Source organism: Vigna unguiculata, chromosome 9, assembly GCF_004118075.2.
Source record: "Vigna unguiculata cultivar IT97K-499-35 chromosome 9, ASM411807v1, whole genome shotgun sequence".
In the NCBI taxonomy this organism is placed as follows: Eukaryota; Viridiplantae; Streptophyta; class Magnoliopsida; order Fabales; family Fabaceae; genus Vigna; species Vigna unguiculata.
Window position 1 is genome coordinate 38,819,846 of NC_040287.1, and position 20,687 is coordinate 38,840,532.

Here is a 20,687-nt window from a genome sequence, read left to right on the forward strand (position 1 = left end):
TGAAGGGTAACGTGCCGTGTAGTATACAATTGATCATACTCTTCAACTCCTTTAAATATAAATTCGTCTAAACAACAATACGTAGAAAAAGAAGAACAATTTCTAACCGAGTTAGTGGCAAGGGATTTAACCACTACCGCTATATGTTATAGTGACTTTTGTTTATAATTCACTTCATTTCTAATGTACTAAAACAAGGTTGACTAGATTACACGGTACAATACATATCTTTCTACTTTTGCATTTAACCATCATCCATTACAATGCCCCAGCATCCTATTTCTCTGGGTTATCATTCTACTGAGCATCAGTCATAGTTTCATCCATTATAGTATTACTTTTCTCTTTGTCCGGAAGAGTCTGTATTTCATTCGTATCTTTTACCAGGCTTGAGCAGCTTTCTTTTATAGGTTCAGATTCTATTATCATATCTTTACTCTCATTGTTTGCGGAGTCTTGAGGGGTTGGCAGTGATTTGGCGCCCAAAATCTCGCTCTGCGACATAACCTCTGATTTGTTCTCTGAATTTGACATTGGAATATCCGCAGCAGATTGTTCTTCTGTGGGTGTTAGAATTCTGTTGATGTCTTTGCAAATGGTTTCTAGTGGTGAGAAATTCTTCCCTACATGAAGCTCTGCTGGTTCTCTTGCCAAAGAAGTTTGAACTTGCACATCCATGGGGTTTTCCTCGACTATCTTGCACATCTGCCAACACAGGAAATATTATTGATATAATATAGACCACCACTTCTTTAATTGAATGAAAGCGATCTTCGTGAAGCGCAGGTCACGGTACTTTTACCTCATTGTAAAGACGAACTAACTCCAATCGATTAGGATCACTATCACAAGCAGCCGAAATTTCTTCTGTAGCTGCAGAAAATGGCAGCACTACAAATAAGTGTTCTGGTCTTTCTTTCCCCCTTCTCAGTTGGGTATGCAGATAGCTTTTGTATATGGTAGAAAACATCAAAGGGGAAAAACAGGAAAGGGAAAAAACACAATAAAAAAATAACAGAAATACTGACCACATCGGTAAAACACCTGGAGAGATTATTTCATATTCTGAGGGCATTATTCACATTTGTTTAATATTTAATCTGACAACATATTAGATTTCGGAGCCTCGTGTCATATTTTAATTTTCTAGGAGAACTACTCGAGTAATCGATATTTACCCTCCGTTATCTGATGCAGACTAGGTAAGTGATTGTCTAATATAGACAAAATGTATCCAATGAAAAGAACATAGAATTATACCTATAGTTTCTACTTGCGGTAGTTGATCAATCATTTGGGTGTCAGTTTCCACTAATTTAGGAGCCTTGGGTTCACTTTTAAGTTCGTCATTTGATTTTGGATCGCCCTGCAAATAAAGTTCATTACGAAGAACGTAAGACCACAAGCAAGCCGAGAAAACAATTTCAGATACAATCATGGATTCTGTATTGATTTGTAATGCTGTAAGATGTGCCACTGGCAATAATTGAAAACCAAAGCAAACAAAAAGTTCCAACAAGTAAGAAAATGAATGATTTAACAGGAATGGGAAAATGAGAAGATACTTCAGCAGCAAATATTAACATCTAAAATGTTTTAAAATACCAGTAACCTTTTCGCCTTGTAGCTAATCACGGAGACAACTCTCTTATTACGGTCTTCCATTATATGTTACTAATAATTTAAAAAATACAAAAAGGAGAGTATATACACAAGGATCACTAACAGTCATCATTAATAATGTAATGTATGCCCAGCTTTTTCAGCCATAACAACGATCAATAATGCCAAGAAAATAAGTTCCCAGGTATCTAAAGTTGGGTACGTATAGAAAGGGCATTCCTCCCCTCGTGCATTTTCTAATGAGTTATTTCTTTCATTATCTTCCATAGCCCATTAAAAAAATTCTGCCATGTTTGTTATGTTTCATCTCTTATCCTAGGTATATAGCTAAATTCTAGCACTCTCAAACTACTAGTTCATTCGATTGGAAGAACCTATGGAAACTTTAATTAAAAAAACAAAGCATCTATGATCAATTTATGATTATTTAAGGCAATTATTTAAGAGAATTTAACACCATGACACTTACAAAGTACTCTTTCTGGTACTCAGCATTAAGCCCTTTTTCCAAAAGAAGAACCCTCTTTTTTATAAACTCAACCTGTCTTCTCTGCATGTCTCTAAAATGATATAATATGGAGGAGTCTTGATATAATTGTGCTTGATTCCTGGCATCACCAGAACCCTGCGCACCATCGGCTGGTATATCACTTCCACCATTTTCTCTAGATTGATTGTTGGGTACTTCGGCATTTGTCAAATTTGCACCATTTTGTGGCTGAGAACCAACTTGTCCTGGAACTGGTAAGTTTATAAAGGGAAGATTCAACTCCTGACAGATGACCTCCTGAATTTTCAGATCCTTGTCATCAACAATAGCTTGCCACCTTCCATAACCATGCCTTAGGTAGAAAGAATTGTTTAAGGAATACATCAGCAAAAAATAACCCATGCAAATTATAAGTAGAAAACTTTGAAATACCAAAGCCTATAACCACAAATCAAGTCAAACATAGCAAAGCAGATAGAAAAATGAACATGAGTTTTTTTTTTATAATTAAACCCACAAATATTTAATGGCTAATATCACAGAAGATAGGAGTATTAAAATATATACTTTAAAACAGAACGCAACAAAACCAAATCATGCTCCTCCTTCCATATCTTCGCTCCCTTCAAACCTGGATAGCGTAATAAGATGTCATCTGAAAACAATGGAGTTTGAGGATGTTGTGACGCAAACTTCACCTGTCATTCCACATCCCCAGAGTAAAAAGACACATCAGCTAGAGGGCATTTAAGTTCAAAAACACAATTAACCACACCGCAGTCAAAAAATTAAATAAAAAAAATGAATGAACCCTGAAAGAGAGAGATGAGTTTATTGATTCAATGTCTTAGATTATCATTATTATCAGAATCAACAAAAAAGAAAGTGCGACATTATTATAAAAGAAACTATGCTTTTCCCTAAATGAAAGTCTATAACCATTTTTAAATAGGTGAACCACATGGTTCAATCATAAAGTCTACTTAACTTTGTATTGATTAAACTTTATTTTTGTATAAAAAAAACAACCATCTCACTCACAGTGACCCTTTTTATATAGTCACTTGATTAAAATCATAAATATTGAAGCATAAAGTTTCATGCTCATTATATATTTCCAAAAACACTGTACACAATGGTATCGAAGCAAATAGAGAAGTATCTAATAGTTGCACATGCATCCAGATGCTATCCCAAAACTTTAGAGTAATAGTTGAACTCATGAATAGCTTCACATGAGATGACACCAAAAGCATATTTAAAAACAAAAACACCAAAAAGATTTTGGTAAAAATATATTTAGTATGAAACAACTAACCACTCAGACTGCTAATTATGGGTTACCCACTAATCATCCTTTGCTCCTTGCAATCCAATTCAGTGGTTAATTGTCCCTAAACTGAAAATATTTCTTTTACCAAGAGTGCCTTTCTAAAAACTCTTACCGACCTACATATTGCAGAAAGACCTGGGGAATAATAATGAAAGTTCAAATACGAAAGTTCAGTCAAAACTTACCTTGTCCCTTATCAAGAGCAGGACTGCAATCCTTACAAGTACATCTTGGATTCGTAGTCCATCTTTTGGTACACCATCTGCAGGAAAATTATAAGTAAAAAAAGGAAAAATATTGGAAAATGCTAAGATAATAAACAAAGAAAAAGGGGATGGGGTTGATGCAAAAGAAGGAAATATAATGATAGCAATTAAGATCTATCACCTGTGAATGTAGAGGACTCGGTTATATCTTCAGAGATATGAGACAAGAAAAGGGTTCCATAACTGAAAAAAAAAAAATAATATATATATATATATATATATATATATATATATATATTTATATCAATTCATTCACAAAGACAGACTTTAGGTTATCAATAAATTTTAAAAATCCATGCCATATCCATACCATATATAGATAATTACCACATCAAAAATGGAAGGACACAAAAGGAAAAAAAGTGAAAAATCTAACAGACCACTACAAGGCAACGAACATATTATCATGCAGGATTTCACAAAGGGATAATACTATTCTTTTTCATAGGCCAAAAGTTTTGGAAGTAACAAAATGCAACCAAAATAAAAAGGAAAGACAAACCAATGCAACGTCTTCACACACACTACCCAAATGAAGAGACAAGCAATCAATAATATATAGGTGTGTCAGAAGATTGAACTTAGTACTAATTCCCATTCTGAACCTAATTTTGCGTCAAAATAGTTAGGAATGCATTGGCACAGCTACAGAGCTGTGACATCAAATCCACCCCTCTTTTGCCAAGTAAAAAAGAAAGTGACCATAAAATAAAAACTTCTGATTGTCTAAAACATCCCAAATATGGCATTAGTACAAAGAAAATTGATGTTATTACTCTTTAATTTCTTCGTAAGTCTTCTGTTTCATGCGGGAAGTAAACTCCTTCCAATCAAAATCACCAACCCCAAACCTGCAATACACACAGAGGGTGAGATAAACTATAGATATGTTCAAGTCATGAGAAACCCTTCTTCAACTCAACATATAAAGACTACATGTAGAGGAAGTAACCTCATCAAAATTTGAACAAATGCAGCCCTCTGATTTTGATTAAAACCAAGGACTCTGAATGCTTTTCCTTCACCTTCCATCAGAGGAAGAGGCTCTGTGCTATCTGCTGTTAATAAATTAAATATTAACATCACAAACAGATAATCTAGGCCCATCATATCAAAACAAAAACTTAAAAAATGACACATACTGCGAGCTTTTTTCTTATAAGGCCTTCTAGCAGTAGTAGTTCCAGTCCCAGTGGAATTTGAATCCCCATCAGTAAGTTCTGCTTCATAATTATCATCTTCACCATCAGAGCTAACATCTTCCAGACCAGCAAGGTCATCCTCCTCCACAGAAACCATCTGGGAAATCAGGGAACAATAGACACTACCTTAACAAAAGCAAGCTTAAAAAAGGATAAGGACAATGTAATACTCGCATCTCATAAGGAGTGTAATTTACTCAAACAATGGCATAAATAGTAGGATTAGATACCAGCTTCCGATTACGCTTCCCTTTTCCCAAGGCATTAAACTCCTCAACTTTATGCTCTTGATACTTGTCTCTTAACAACTCCTCCCAGTAATGTGTTCTCTCCGAACTGTTTACATTCTCTAATGCTCTTTTTTGGGCGGCAGCCTCCTCTGCTGCAGCTTCAGCCTCATCAACATACTCAAAATTTGCAACCTAAATTGTGGAATCCACTCGGTCAATCAAAAAACACAGAACCCAAAGAGAAAAACTGAATGAAAAGAAAAACGGTAATTAAATTTCATGTAGCAATTCGTTGTAACAAAGGCAAGATTGATGTTGACATAGCAAGAAAATGTAATGGAGGCAGAGTGCTCCATCATCTATCAATAACTGCAAGCACTTCTGTCAAAAAATCTCCTAATATCAAAGAAAGAACCCATACTTTAAGAAACCATTAGAATAGCATCACATCAATGGCCGCAAATTCTGGATCTGGCCATAAAATCCTTTCAAAACAAAAAAATTAATAACGAAAAAACTCGGAGGCAGCAGTGAATCTTCCAATCCAGTTCTACTTGCCAAATCAAATATTCTTTTGATTAATTTATAGGAGTCTCTAATTTCATACATTTTTGTTACCATCAAATCAAATGATAAATAACAGTAGAAACCAAGGGCATCTCTCAATTCACTATAAACCAAAGTTAAAAAAACAAAGTTAATAAGCATTTAGAGAACAAACATGTATGTGAAAGATAATGACAGTTAACCTTAAAAGCTTTCAGAAATCCATCTTCTTCCTCATCATCCAAAGTGGCCTCTTCATCTCCAACTTGATCACGATCCAGCAATCTGTTGTTAAGAAAATATACAAGAAATAAATTTCTCAAGCATATTCCTATTTTCACGTTTGAGGAAAAAAATGCTAGTTTACCTATCAATAGCAGCAGCATCATAATGGATTTGGCGGGATTTGCCAGCTTCGTCATTCTCATCTGCAAATAACTCCTTTGATCCATATCTTATAATGTCATCCAATTCTTCCTACGCAAAATGGATAAGCAAAGCTACCATCAAATCCTTTAATATGTTTTAACTTGATATGGATCAAATTTTTGATTTGTTGTTTCATTCGATGCTTAAACTCCTAATGCACGTTAGTCCATAAAATTTTAGGAAATTTCAATCCCTTGAACAAAATGTCATGTATCATGTATGAACTCAATAAATATTGACAAACAAATACAGATTTGCGAGTTGTACATAATCAGTAATTTTCCAAATGAAAATGGGGGTACAAAAAGAGATCAACATTGGACCATGTACAAAGTTGTATACAGTGTTCTCAATTTTAAATATATGAACTTTGTATACAAAAATAAGCTTTTTTATTGAGGATTTTAGTGCATTCAAACATGTATAATTCCTGATATCCACAGGAACTAACTTCGGGTATGCACAGAGAAATGAGTACTTTGATGATGTTCCTTTATCACTTCTTTTATCATCTTTTTCAGGAATATATGCCTTATCCAGTTCTAGTACTTTTCCTTTCCAACAGGAATACTTATATAGGTCCTAAATCACAACCACACTGCATATTACAGGTTTTTTCCGCCATAGGAACCTCAATCAAGAAAAAAATGTAACCAACAATCCTAAAGAAAGCTTTAACCACTCGCATTATAGCTTTGGGCTTGAAGCATGGATGATTCACAAATCCACCTACCTTGAGCTAAAATTCAACTAAATCAAAAGTAGGGTGTCAAGGATCTAATTCATCTTTAGCACAATGTGAGGTAAGGAGCAGAAGGAGATTTGGATAGTAAAGTACTGTAAAAATCTTACAAGTGCGGCAAGGAATGTGGGAAAAGCAGGTAATTGATTATGAGGGGAGGGAGGTACGGTAGGTTGGTAAACGATTCTGTTTTTATGTGGAATTCTCTTTTCTTTCTGCATGTTCAGTCTTTATCTCTGCTGAGGAGCTTAGAACCCCCCCCCCCCCCCTCCAGTTTTCTACAATTTCAGAGTTCCTATCTCCTACCTTACTTGATTCAGTTAGAATAAAATGATTTTATGTGCATATTCCAGTACAACTGCATAGAAGTATACAAACAAATTAACACTATTGTGACCAGAAGGTAAAATAAACAAGTGACAGTGGCTACGGATAATGACAACAAGTTCGCATGCATGAATAGGAAAAAATTGATATTTCGGTCTTCAATGCTCAATTATTTGTCAATATCCATTTTCCACATGTTGCCTGCACTTCATAGCAATACTAAAACAAGCAAAGAAAAGCAAGAAGCAACTAACCTAACATAAATCATGCTGCCTTAATAACGAGACTGCTAACTGTTAACACTTTTACAACACCTAGGTTGATATTTAGTTACCTGGTTGATATTTTGAGCCTTTAGCCTCCCCACAACTAGGTGTTCTAAAACCATTTTCTTCTTGGTCATCTGCATCATCCTCTCTTCAATAGTTCCTCGTGTTATAAGCCTATAAATTAACACCTACAAAGCCAAAACCATTTTAGCATTTAAAAGCAACAAAAATAATCAACACTATACGCCAATGGAAAAACCTCAAACCTTGTTAGTTTGTCCGAGTCTGTGAGCTCTAGCCATAGCTTGTAAATCAGCATGAGGATTCCAATCACTACATAAGAACGTTTCCAACAATGAAAAATTGGATTTATTACACCAAAATAGAAGATTAATCTTTCAGCATCATACAGATTGTCCGCACACAACAAAAAAAAAGACTATGATGAGGACCCCCTGTTGTTTAACTCAGCCAAGAGGTCGCAGAGCATTCCCCATACTATTGTACATATCCATTATATGGAAGCGGGCAAATGCGTATACTGATTGTGCAGAACATTTTATCCAAGCATTCTGGAGGTGCCCATGAATTGATCTAAAAAATGCCAATTTATGCGCTAGAACTAGTGCAAATTTATTTAAACTAGGGGATGTTGTTTAAGAATGAAAACAAGTGATCATATATACATGATACAGTTTTATAAAGCTTGTCTTCAGAAGCTATTGAATTTGGGCTTTTTTGATGGGGTGTTTTATTACTTTATAATCATCGTAAAGTTTAAACACATCATTTAATTAAAAAGCACATTAAAAGAAATACATAAACACAAATAGGTCTTAAAATAGCCACCAGCTCTATTTAGATCGTTTCTAAAAGAATTACTGGAACAAGCAATGCAAGAATTTTGAACTCCCTTTCAGTATAAATCACACATCCGTATCGAATCATAAAACATCAAATTGCATCTATCCTCGTATCTTTGAACAGGAGAAAGCAGAACATATAAACAAAATTCCTCAGGACAGCTAAGTGTTCACTAAAAATTATGCTTCTTCTGTTTGGACCTCATTTATAGGTAGTCTCCACAAACTTATCTGATGGCATCTTTCCGAAAACACTAAAAAATATTGAATGAGAAATTAAAGGCAACCCAACCAACATTATATGTCAAATATAGAAAAGCAAGACAACATGATCAAGAGGTTGCTGTCTCAGATGGCAACTAACTTTCAATAACCATATATGAATTCGCCATGCTTACAAGCTGACAAACCCAAAGCACTTCAACCTTTTCATACTCAAGTAAGCTATTACCAGTCTAATAGTGTTAAAAAGTAGAGCTTAAGATTAACTCCATCACAATGCACATGTATAACCAATACAGATGTCATTCCCAAAAACAATGAATAAAATAAACACAAAAAAATAGCAAGAAAGTGAAAGATAATGAGCACATGACACACAATGGATCTCGACAATGAATGGCCAGCCACCAATACAGCTATTTTCATTCACTTTTGCCAGTAGAAAACGTAAACATAATGAAAATAGGAGTAGTGGTTGTGAAAAGTGAAGATATAGTTTATGTTTTAACCAAAAAGTACAAAAACCTCCAGACAATAATTTAAAGAATCACAGAAATTTAAAGGCTCACCTATCATATATAATAACCGTGTCAGCAGTTGCAAGGTTTATCCCCAATCCCCCAGCTCTAGTAGAAAGAAGAAAGCAAAATCTTGAAGAATTTTTGGCATTAAATCGATCTATCCGAACTTGTCTTTCAGCTCCACCAACCTTGCCATCAATCCTCTCATACTGCCAATTCTAGTTTTATTTTTTTCAAGGAAAAGAAAAACAAGCTGACATTATGCTGAAAGAAATCAACGTTAGAAAAAATTATGTTGATAAGACAATAACCTCTTAATACCTTGTAAGTACAGTAATCTTCAAGCAAGTCCAGCATGTGCTGAAATTGGGAATATATAAGGACTCTATGTCCTTGCTCTTTAAGTTTGACCATCATCTTGTCCAGCAATTGCAGCTTCCCTGACGATTCCAATAGCTGTCTGTCAAGCAGAATCAAAAGGAAAATCAATAAGAACATTAATTAAATCCAAGTATAGTACAAACTATACCAAAATAATGCCTTCCAACATGATAACATAATTTCACTTTGGTTACAAATTATAACAGGCAAAAGCTACTAATTTCAATAGTAAAGAAACAAGATTTAGCCCAAGATAAGCAGAGAACCCAGTATTTCTGATCAATAACCACAATAAAAGTCTAAAACAATGAGATTAGAGCTTACTTGTATGCTTCTTTTGCATCATCAATATCTGGTTCCACTCCTTCTAACATGTAAGGATGACAACAAAGCTTCCGCAATTCCATAACAACATTGATAAGAGAAATCTGATTCAGAAATAGATATAAAAAACAAACACCAATACCATTAAGATGTATTGTCCTTTACTTATGAAGCTAAGATTAGTGATAAACAAAATAGTCAGTTCATCAAAGCATCAATCTTGCCTGAGCACCACCACGACGAGTTAATATCTGATAATTACGGGTCAAAATTGCCTTATAATATTCTTTCTGTTTGCTGCTCAACTCAATACGTAGAATAAGTTCCTTTTTAGGAGGTAATTCCTTCATGACATCTTTCTTCACTCCTGCAGGGACATTAAAAATTTGAACTCAGAACATGGTAATCCACGTTTCTATAAACAACTTATCACCAACTTAGTTATTTATATGATAAGATATCTGAGAGCTCTCTTGAAATTTCCATTAATGCAAAAATTAAAACCACCACATCAAATTTATCGGATTCTACAGTATCCCTCTGCACTTCAATTTAGAGGCCTAGCATTAGACCAAACAATATTAATATCCTTCAGCAATCAAACATCAATCTCTGACTAAAAGTAAATTCAAGAGATTAATTGACCAATTTCAATATGTATCATTCCAACAACTGCTATTACTTTAACAACAACCAGTTACTTTTCTTCAGGTTGAGAGATAGATAAACGTCCTATATGAATAAAAAGATCAACAACTTCTACAAGTATCCTACCACTTCACTTTCCAGAATGATTGCAGAGACCAAAAGTTATACAACAACAGGATTACTTCAGATTGCAGATTGAGAAAGGAGGATAAACATCAACTCATTTACTTAATATTGACTGATAAGCTTGATGCAATACAAGCTCCTGAATATTAAACAAAATTCTAGGATGTTCTTTAAGAGAAACTTCTTCACACCAAAGATCTGGTAAATTTGACGTATTACAAAGACGTATCACAAAACATTACTGTTTATTGTTTTAAAGAAACATGTTACAACAACATAAAATTAGTACAAGAAGAAATACATACTTCGCAAGAGATGTGGAGCCAACATTTTATGAAGCCTTGAAATCTGCTCCTCTTGATTGATATCCCTAAACTCTTCCTGGAACTCCTCTAAACTTCCAAACTACCAATATTAAAAAATAAAGTCTGTAAGATACTAAATTTTCATCAGCCGAGTCAATAACTTAATTCACGGTTTATCTTATAGAACATTCCTCATACTAACCTTCCCAGCGTCAAGGAAATGCATAAGCATAAAAAGCTCATCCAAGTTGTTCTGAGAGGCATCAGACAAACTAACATTAGTACATTTAGACTTCCAACAGATATGTTACCACACTTCAAATCTATAACGTCCATTAAAAGGTAAAAAGCATACCAGACAAGTAGAGTTCACAACCCAGTAATTAAACAGAAATTAATATATTAAAAAAGATTGCATGACTGTTGCTGTAAACACAGATACAATATATAAACTTAGTAAAGCCTCACAAAAAGCATAGGCAGTATAATCTGACTTTAGGTATTCCTTCAAAAACTGATTGACTTATTTTACAGAGGTTGAGCTCTTATTTGTGGTAAAATATACTTTTCGGTTGACTTATCTACCTGTTGACAAATAAAAGGTGTGATGCAATGTGCCCCAGAAGGTGAGAAAGCTCAATCTACTAGTAAACGAAAAAAAAAAAGAGCAGAGAACATGAGAGGAGACAATGCTATGAGCACAACCTACTAGTAGAATACTTAATAGAGACAAGGGAACCGTCTCTAGGCCAAGCTAGCTTTGTGAGAGGAGACACGGCACTGGGTAGAGAAAGATGCTGAAGTAACTGTAAACGTGAAGATTAGGGCCAACGATATGTTGCTATTTTTAATTTCTGACTAGAGGAAGTGATGAGACGAATTATTTTCACTTTCGAAACTTGCAAAAAGAAACTGACCCTAGTATCAAGATTTTCAAAATGGGCAGGTACAACCTCAACCAATCTGGTCGGAAGTGGACATGTGTAATTGCATCTGTGCAATTGCAACTACAATGATAATAGAACAATATAACAACATTATCTCTTCAAAATAACGTATCACAACCATTGGTCTATACAAAACATATATTGAAGAGGCAATTTCCATGTTAAGGAAACAAAAATATTACGCTGTTTGATTCTACAATCAAGGAATCTCAAGTTGAATATATTAAAAACCTAAATTTTTTTAAGGGAAATATATGTGTAATTTGAAATTCAACAAGCGTCCAACAATTTCAAAACCCACGTACAGTACAAGGAGCTTAGTATTAGCCAAAAACCGAAACACAATTTTCCAAACAAAATCCAGCCATCAGACACAAAAAACAAGAAAAGAAAAAACATGATTCAATAATCAATAATGGAATGTTAGGGCATAATCCCACAATAAACCATGATGAAAAATTACAATGAACCTGAAGAGGAGTTCCGGTCAAGAGAACACGATGCCTGCTAGAATATTGCTTCAGTGAGGAAAATAATTTAGAATCCTTATTTTTCAGACGGTGACCTTCATCGACTATCTGCATTCGCATATATATGTCAGGTTATCAGTATTGCGAAGAAACTAGAAAGATCACAGTAAGTAACAGGCATGTCAAATAGAATCATACCATGCACTCCCATTTTATAGGTTTGAGTGATGTTGTGTCAAAGTTGATCATCTCATACGATGTCAAAAGAACATCAAACTTAATCCTCTCTTGCTTGTTTTCACTAATTAGCTGACCAGATTTCTTTTTCTTGATCTTCTTTTGTTTCTTTGGAAAGTAAAATTCATACTCTCTTATTACACTACGAGCTTGGGCAGATCCAACATACATTAGCTGCACAAACAAACATAATTAAAAGAGTAACTACCTAAATCACATATTATAGAGAATATACCCGTACACATACCACATTCATATGAGGTGCCCATGTTGCGAATTCACGTTCCCAATTTCGCAGAGTTGAAAGTGGAGCAACCACCAGATGTGGGTAGACACCCTCTTCAAAAAGGGATGCCAGGAAAGCAATACTTTGTATGGTTTTTCCTGCAGGTGAAAAACTCGGTTATCATGGTGCAATCATATACTTCTCCAGAAATTCCAAATCAAGGTCAAAGGGGTGAGTACAACCAATTAAAGAAGGGAAAGGATCCAAAAGGGTCGGTTGATCAATGCACTTTGATTGAAAGGTTCAGCTATTATGTACCACTAAAAGCCCTCATTGTTATAAACCCAAAGCATAGAAAGAAATGAGAAAACACTTTTAACAACAATAACAGGAAAAAATCTACCCTCCAAGGGTTACCCCTGCTACAACCAAACCACTCTATTTTATTCTTTATTCCTTCACATGTAAACCTTCCAAACTTGATTTTGCGCTGAGGCATGTGCCTAAACTTATTGAGGATTGTAGCATGCCATTGCTTAAAGAACGGTGTAAAATTCCCTCGCCCAGACATTTAATAACCAAAAATTAAAATGGCAAAAATAGACAGGGAAAAAGAAAGAGACTACATACCAAGCCCCATTTCATCAGCAAGTATAACATGAGTCTGCTTGGACCAAGAGAATCGTAAGAAGTTCAAGCCTTCAAGCTGATATGGGTGCAATGTACCTTCATTAAGGTGAAAAAAAAAAAAAAGAACATGTAATCTAGACCATTGAATTAAGAAAAACATTCCAGAAGGATAAATAACTTAAAATAACATACCACCTGAGAGAAACTCAGGGCTGTGTTCATAATGTTGAAATTCTTTCTGCTGTTTCTTCAATTCAGTATCATCTTTAACACTCTGTTTATGTTTACTAGAAGAAAATTTACTGGATCTAGACCGAAATCTATTGAATCTTTCTATTTCTGGCTGAAATGCAGAAATATCTGACTCAAACTCCCAATAACACTCATCATATGGAAGTTCCTTCCACTTCACAAGGTATTCTCTCTCATCATCATCACCCCTGTACCATTTAAACCACAAGGTCAAGAAAAACATGCAAGCATCAACATTTCTGGAGGCAGAAATACAGTTAAGATTAAGGAAACTATTAAGACACTGGGTTAGCAGTGTCATCATTCTCTCATAAGCTATTATAAAATATGATGATGCCAATTATTTTTTTAGGGGGGTGGGGCAGTAAAATATAAAGAGAAGTGCAAAAGAAAAGGAGGTGGTAGAAAAATACAATTGAACATTTCCTCCAAAAAAGATACCAAAAGAAATCACTTTCAGCTGATACTATATTATTTTCCATTGCTTGACTAGGATAGAATCCCGTATGATTCATCACTAATAAAAGAGGGGAAGAATTAAAGAAACACTGAGAGCAAAACGAAGGTTCAAAATTACTGCTAGAAAATATTAACCTTCAAAATCACACACACATGCACATAATACACACAACCAAAGTCAAGAATGATAATTTGAATCTGCCCTCACATAAGTCAGGCAACACACCTACATCATTAGAATTCCTGTTAAACTTTTTAATTGTCACCAAAAATACCTGCAAGAAAGTATCCGGTCAACTGTAGTCCATTCAGGTCGAATGGCAACAAAGTCATCATCAGAAGTATTGATAGATGCCATTTTCTGATGGAAGTTGTTCACCTTTGTCTTTAGACGAGGATGAGTCTTAAATGCCTTCAAAAACTCTTTCTCCGGCACCCTAAAGAAGAAATAAATAAATATATGCAGCAGGTAAAGAGATAATACACAAAAATAACAAAATGTTAAAAAGAAAACAAAAGGTTAAAAGGTGGCTTCAAAAGCAAAATAACTTGCATAACAATACTGGAAATAAAAAGTTGAAGTCAACACATAAATAGATAGAACAAGAATGAGGAATGAAAGTAACCCATAATAATAAGCATGCAGAAGGTTTACTGGACATATGAAAAATTGTAACACAGTGAAGGATGAGTTCCTACAAATTTACCATGTGCAGTGCAGATATGATAGGCCTTTCCACTTAACAAGGTATTGTTTAACAAAAATTTGTTTTGACCCTAATTTTGTGGCATCATTGTCAGCAGCAGTAGTAGGTCGCATCTCACAATCTAATATCTTGTCAATATCATTAAGTGGGCTAACCTGCAAAACATATATACACACATAGATAAGTATTGCTCTATCAGTAAGAAGAAATCTACTGCAACTGTCACCAAATATAAACACTTACACATTCAGGGCATCTCCAGTTGTCTGGAAGGGGTCCTTTAAGGGGTGGAAGTAAACACCTAGGATGGTAAGCATAAGTGCAAGTTTCACAACTCACAAGATTTTCATTTTCACCGCAGGCTTGACATAAATCCTCTTTCTGTGGAGAAGAAGTGAAAAATAAAAACAGGGGAGGATAATGCATGAAAAACATTTACTTTTGTAAAACAATAAATCCAAATCTGCAATGAAGCAAACTAAATTAAAATGTTAAATACAAAACATTTACAGATAGACGTCAACTGGTATTACTAACATGAATAATAACATACATTCTTAATGTATAATAACATAAACCTTTCACTATTTTATCACTGAATAGCAGAACTTTGTTAGATAATAGAAAAAGAGAAATACAAGAGAAGAGACTGGTAAACTTAATAGATAAACCAAATGAATGAAAAAAACAAGAAAAGAAACAACAAAACGTATCAAGTAAACAATGGTTGCAAATCTCTCCTAATATCCAACAAAAAGAAGTTTAAATTCTTAAATAGCCACAATCAATTGTTTACAAAGAAGCTAAGAAGACAACTCCCTGTTATTTGTCAGAATGGGTTAAATCTATGTTGAGAAAATAAGCTATATTAGTGTAGTCAGCAGCATCTCTAACATTCTGAAGCAAGAACCTAAAAGGAACGAACCATTTGGCAGGTTGTGGAGCTGCCCCTTCAATGAAGCAAATGCCTCCAAGACTCATAATAGAGTTCAGTTTGATAGAGAGAAATTGTAACTGAATTATTATTCTGATAAGTCAGATACAAGAGGAAAGTTATCTTTATATATAGACAGACCTTAGGGGACAAAGTGTACAGATAACAGTACTACAGAAAAGGGAAAGCCTGTACATGTATCTCTAATTCTACACCTCTATTCAAGTGAGTTGTGCCTTTAGCACCTTACTTAATAACTGAAAATAAAATCGAAAGACTGCCATCTAGCTTGCTAAATGTGATTTAGCTGGTAAAATGGTCAGAATAATACAAAAAGTAGTAATAATAACTAATGGTCATTCTTTGGATCTCTTAGTTACACCCCACGTGGGCTTAGAAGAACTGTAATTTGAACATTTTTAAATCATCAAGAACTTCTCAAATTAGACACAATTCTAATACAAGGTAACAGCACAGACAAGTATATGAGTTGCTTTTGTTACAGTTAACTATTGCCTATCAGTCACCACCCAAAGCATTGAGCAGTGCAGTGAACTATATAGAAAAACAGCTCAAATGAAATCATTAAAGCAAAAAGAAACATACCGCATCAGTTCTCACTATTCTCTCCAACTTTTCCTGTGTTGTCCCGGATTTTCTTGGCAAAAAATCAGCATCGTCATCTGACTCGTCAAGATTATAAATTGGCCTGCGATCTGATCTTACGCGTAGCCTCTCCACCAAACTACTCATGTTCCGCCAAAATAATTGAAATCCTGAAGTAAACAAAAAGAAAGAATTATGGGTAGATTCTATCAACAAAACCTTCGGTCAATTTTTCATAATGAACCAAGAATCAGCTAAGGAGGAAAATTCAATTGAGAAATTTCAAATGAAGTTAGTACTATCCAAGACCAATTGGCGATCTGGATTTGAGAATCCTTTTAGATTCTTCATTGATAGAATGGTAAGAATTTGGGAAAGAGGGATTTCTGGACAATGGAAAGGAATGGAAAGATCGAAAAGTTGAAAGAAGAAAGAATATTTTGGTTCAACGTGTAGAATAGCAGAGCATTTAATCCAGACAAATATAGAACCAAAATAGATGGTTTTATATGTCTTATCAGTTCTTACTCCAAAATTGAGACCGATTATTCAAATAGGTGGGGTAAATTAATGAGCCCGAATATTATAAAACTAAACAAAAACTTTTCGTAATTATTATTGTTCTTGCCGACGTCGGTCTGATTGGTTACCGATTTGGTGTCTAGCAAAGCAAAAAGATTCTATCTCTCCTCAGTGTTTTTGTATCCCCCTTATATGTCAGCTCTCAGGACTATAGGCCTAAAAATCCGGTTACGTGGCGAGATGGCTCCGCTTTATGAGGGATAACTTACCGTTATGGGATCTTCACCCGCCACCTCCGCTTTATGGGGGATAACTTACCGTTGTATTACCTCATTTGTTGATTGATATTAATGGGCCTCTAACGCCGTGCTTAATGGGCTTCATGATCGGACGTAGCTCGGGCGCGCCTGGACACTACAATTATTTATGTTCAAAACAAAAAATGACAGTAGGCCAATCAAAGGGGAAAGGAGATGTTTGAATAAACATAATTCCCTTTTTTCAAGGTCTTGTAATTTTAGAGGATAGGAGAACATGAATGTTTTAATATGTTCTATCAACACATTGAAAAGATTAAACTATATATCATTGAGGAAGTAGGTCAACATTTTTTGTTGGCAAATAGGGGTTTCCAAATGCATGTTCAAGAACATATTACTTCTTGGATTGTAATTGAAAAATGGGTTTACAATCAGAACCAAAGGGTCAAAATCCCAGATTCCTCAAGTTGAAGGATAAAAGTATTATCCTTTAACATATTTTCTTGCCCAAAGAATGATTTACCCACATAATGCCAACCAAAGAATGATTTACCCACATAATGCCAACAAAGTTATTGCTTGAAAATATGCATAAGCCAAATAAATGTAAATGTCGGCAAATGCCATAAATGCTGCTTCATGACAGATACATCTGAGATAAATTTAATAGCAATTACCTAAAGCTTGCAGATATAAAATTATTTTAGTCCTTAGACATACAATAAGTGGGTTGGGATTTATTTAAACTAGGGGAAACCTGGATCATTGTTTTCTGTTTCCAGGAGATGTACAAATTATTTTGCACGAGTAGTACTCCAGAAAGCTCCAGAACCCATCCAAAGGAAAGAGAGAGACTCAGGTGGGTTCATGTTTTAATAGTTGAAACATCAACTCCGACACATTGTTTATCAAAGCTTACGATTTAGTACATATTAAGTAAAAAAAAAAAAAACATTCATTGAAAAATTAAATATTAAGTATAGGCACGTTCACAATACCAACAAACAGATTTCTGTAACTATTTATGTTCCTTACTAACACGATTGTGGTTCAATTGCTCTAAAAAAATTGACTGAAGTCACTGAATGAATTTGGAGGAAAACAGTATGAAAAACCATTTGCGATATCTGTTGGAACGAAGAAAGTAAACATATCATTAATTCATCACTTCCATATCTAAATTAGCAACTAGTTCAAGTCACTCCCCGGCGTAGTCAGTCTACATGAGAAGTTTGTTTAAACCAAAAACAACAACGAACATTGCAAATACAACTACAAAACTGTACAAATAAGACAGCATCGTACTAATAATGTGCGCAAAATTCCGCACACAATTCGCCACTGAAACGAACAAAGTAAAGGAGAAAAACGGCACTATATAGTTAATTCGTGGCGAACATGCAAGGTATTCCCTGCGAACACTTCCGATTTACGAAAGCAAAACAGAAACCCTAGATGGGTCAAAACCCGTCCACCATTTCCGGAAATGGCTACTAGCTGGATTCACAAGATAATCGGTGATTTTCGGAACTTACAGTGACCGAAGTGAAGTGTGAAATGAAAATTGACAGCGAGAAATACCGTAGATTGCGATATTTTCCGGCGATCTGGAAAAAGGAGTTTCGGAATTTCGCGGGAACCGAAACCTGGGAGCGGAGAAAAGAAAAGAAGAGAAAAAACAAAAATGAATAAATGGAAATAAATAAAAATAAATAAAAAAAGAGGCGGTGAAGGGAGAACAGGAATGGTAGACTCACCAGGACAGTGACGAGATTTAACAGCCAAGCGGAACCTGTTTATATCGAAAATTTGGAAAAACAACTAAACAAGCTCTGAAATTTTAAGGGTAATTAATATCATAAGGAATATTAAAAAAAGTTGGTAGACGAAAGCACACTTGCAATTTTTCCCCAAATAAAAAAATAAATACGAAATTAAGCAATGATATTTTAAGAGGGCAAAATTACAATCCTTGCACCTAAGTTTTATTTTTTGTCATTTCTGAACCTGTTAGAATTTGATAATGGGATTCTAATAAAAATATGTAAAATACAATTTAACAGAATTTAATCATAATACAATAAAATGCTTTTTACTCTATCATTTTACTACATATTAGTGTTGCTGTAAATTTGTTTAGTTTGCAATAATTAATTTTAAAATATAAAAGTAACAATATAAATGCACAAAAATTAAACGTGTTTAAATATATAGAAAAATTAGCTTTTGAACAAAAAAAAAAAGTTATGATAATCGATATAAGTGAGTATGAGTGAATATGAAAATGTGATTGTACTTCTTCATAAAATATTGAGTATTTATAGGTTTAGTCCTGTAAATTATGTTATAAAATAGATAAATAAAAAATTCACCACATTTATGATAATCAATATGATAATAACATCGTATATCATTTAATTAGATTAACGGTGCATTTTGTTAATATATAGTATAAAAGAATATTTATGATATAACCAAACTATCAATTTGACCATATATTTTGTTAATATACATTAAATGCACCAATAGATATATTTGTTAATATTTTTTAGTCACTTTAGGCTAATAATGTTGAATGGGCCTTGTTAGACAAAGCTCTTTAGTATATTTGTTGATTTGGGTATTATACAAGTTTTCTCAAACTCAAAAGTTGAATTGGTACGTGGAGTGAACTTGTTGCCACTACAACTGACCCTAAGGACAATTTGTAGTTGACTTTATGTTTGTAGGTGGACAAGTTGTTTGGTCCGATTGTAGTTTGTTATTTTTTACTATGTTAAACTCGGGTTGTCTTTAACTAAATAGTATGTGTAAAAACTTTATTTTCTTTTCATAATTCGTAATGATGAACCAATCAATGATTAAGAAATTTCTATTGCTTTTTGTAAATGTTGTATGTACGACTTATGCATGTATGATTTATGCACATATACGACTTATGTGCATGTATGATTTATAATTCATGTGCGAGTTGTCGTGAGATTCTATTACTCATACAAAGTTGCTCATATTGGAAGGAAATTTTTATTCATTTCCATTTTGTCAAGTTTTTGGTTAAGGGTCTTGTCTTGGGCTCGTATCACCTACATGTTTTCACGAGCTTGAAATCAAATTATTTGCAAGTTTATGTGGTATTGCATGTGAAGTTTATTGTTTTGTTTGATTTGATTTTGGATGCCAATGATAGGCCATCTATTGTTGGAGGACTCAAATATTCAACATCTTTGTTAGAAAAATTATATAAGTGTCCTCTAATGCTTTTGGTTTTGTAATGTTTACTCCTGTAAACTAATTTGTTACTGTTATGCATGCCAATATAATATGTAACATTGTTGCAATTTGTTTATTCCTTTTGTTAGAAATTTTTTAAATCAAGTTCATAGTCGAATACAAGTAAAGTTCTTAAGGGTGTTTTCTAAGTAGAATCATTATCAGACATTTCGAGTCAGATTTATCGAGTTTTGTTAAACTTCTTCCAGACTAGGTATACTTTTTGTAATACTCGTATGTTATAACATCGCGCTACTATTGAAGTATTTTTTTCATGTCATTGGTCTCTTCTTGAAAGTCGTCATGTGGAACTTGCTTTT

At 34.1% G+C, this 20,687-nt stretch overlaps 1 protein-coding gene across 6 annotated transcripts; it reads right to left on the bottom strand.

Annotated features, from left to right (window-relative positions):
• LOC114164217 (CHD3-type chromatin-remodeling factor PICKLE) lies at window positions 1–18,940 on the bottom strand. 6 transcript variants are annotated; one of them, XM_028048801.1, is made up of 32 exons: window positions 18,855–18,940; window positions 18,679–18,743; window positions 16,316–16,485; window positions 15,019–15,156; window positions 14,776–14,930; window positions 14,344–14,505; window positions 13,553–13,797; window positions 13,358–13,453; window positions 12,749–12,885; window positions 12,463–12,675; window positions 12,265–12,372; window positions 11,050–11,100; window positions 10,848–10,947; window positions 9,993–10,135; window positions 9,769–9,872; window positions 9,385–9,523; window positions 9,112–9,281; window positions 7,724–7,790; window positions 7,523–7,645; window positions 6,058–6,167; window positions 5,894–5,975; window positions 5,145–5,336; window positions 4,855–5,011; window positions 4,665–4,767; window positions 4,489–4,563; window positions 3,834–3,895; window positions 3,632–3,708; window positions 2,681–2,811; window positions 2,093–2,465; window positions 1,261–1,366; window positions 803–873; window positions 1–705 (listed from the first exon to the last, which is right to left on the bottom strand). In XM_028048801.1, the coding sequence occupies exons 3-32, from the start codon at window positions 16,460–16,462 to the stop codon at window positions 298–300; spliced, it is 4,245 nt and encodes a 1,414-aa protein (XP_027904602.1). In that variant the 5' UTR covers window positions 16,463–16,485; window positions 18,679–18,743; window positions 18,855–18,940; the 3' UTR covers window positions 1–297. The 6 variants fall into 6 exon arrangements, with proteins under 6 accessions (XP_027904602.1, XP_027904601.1, XP_027904600.1 ...); XM_028048800.1 differs by having other exon boundaries at window positions 13,550–13,797; window positions 18,855–18,939; XM_028048799.1 differs by having other exon boundaries at window positions 4,665–4,770; window positions 13,550–13,797; window positions 18,855–18,939.
• Window positions 18,941–20,687: the final 1,747 nt, after the last annotated feature.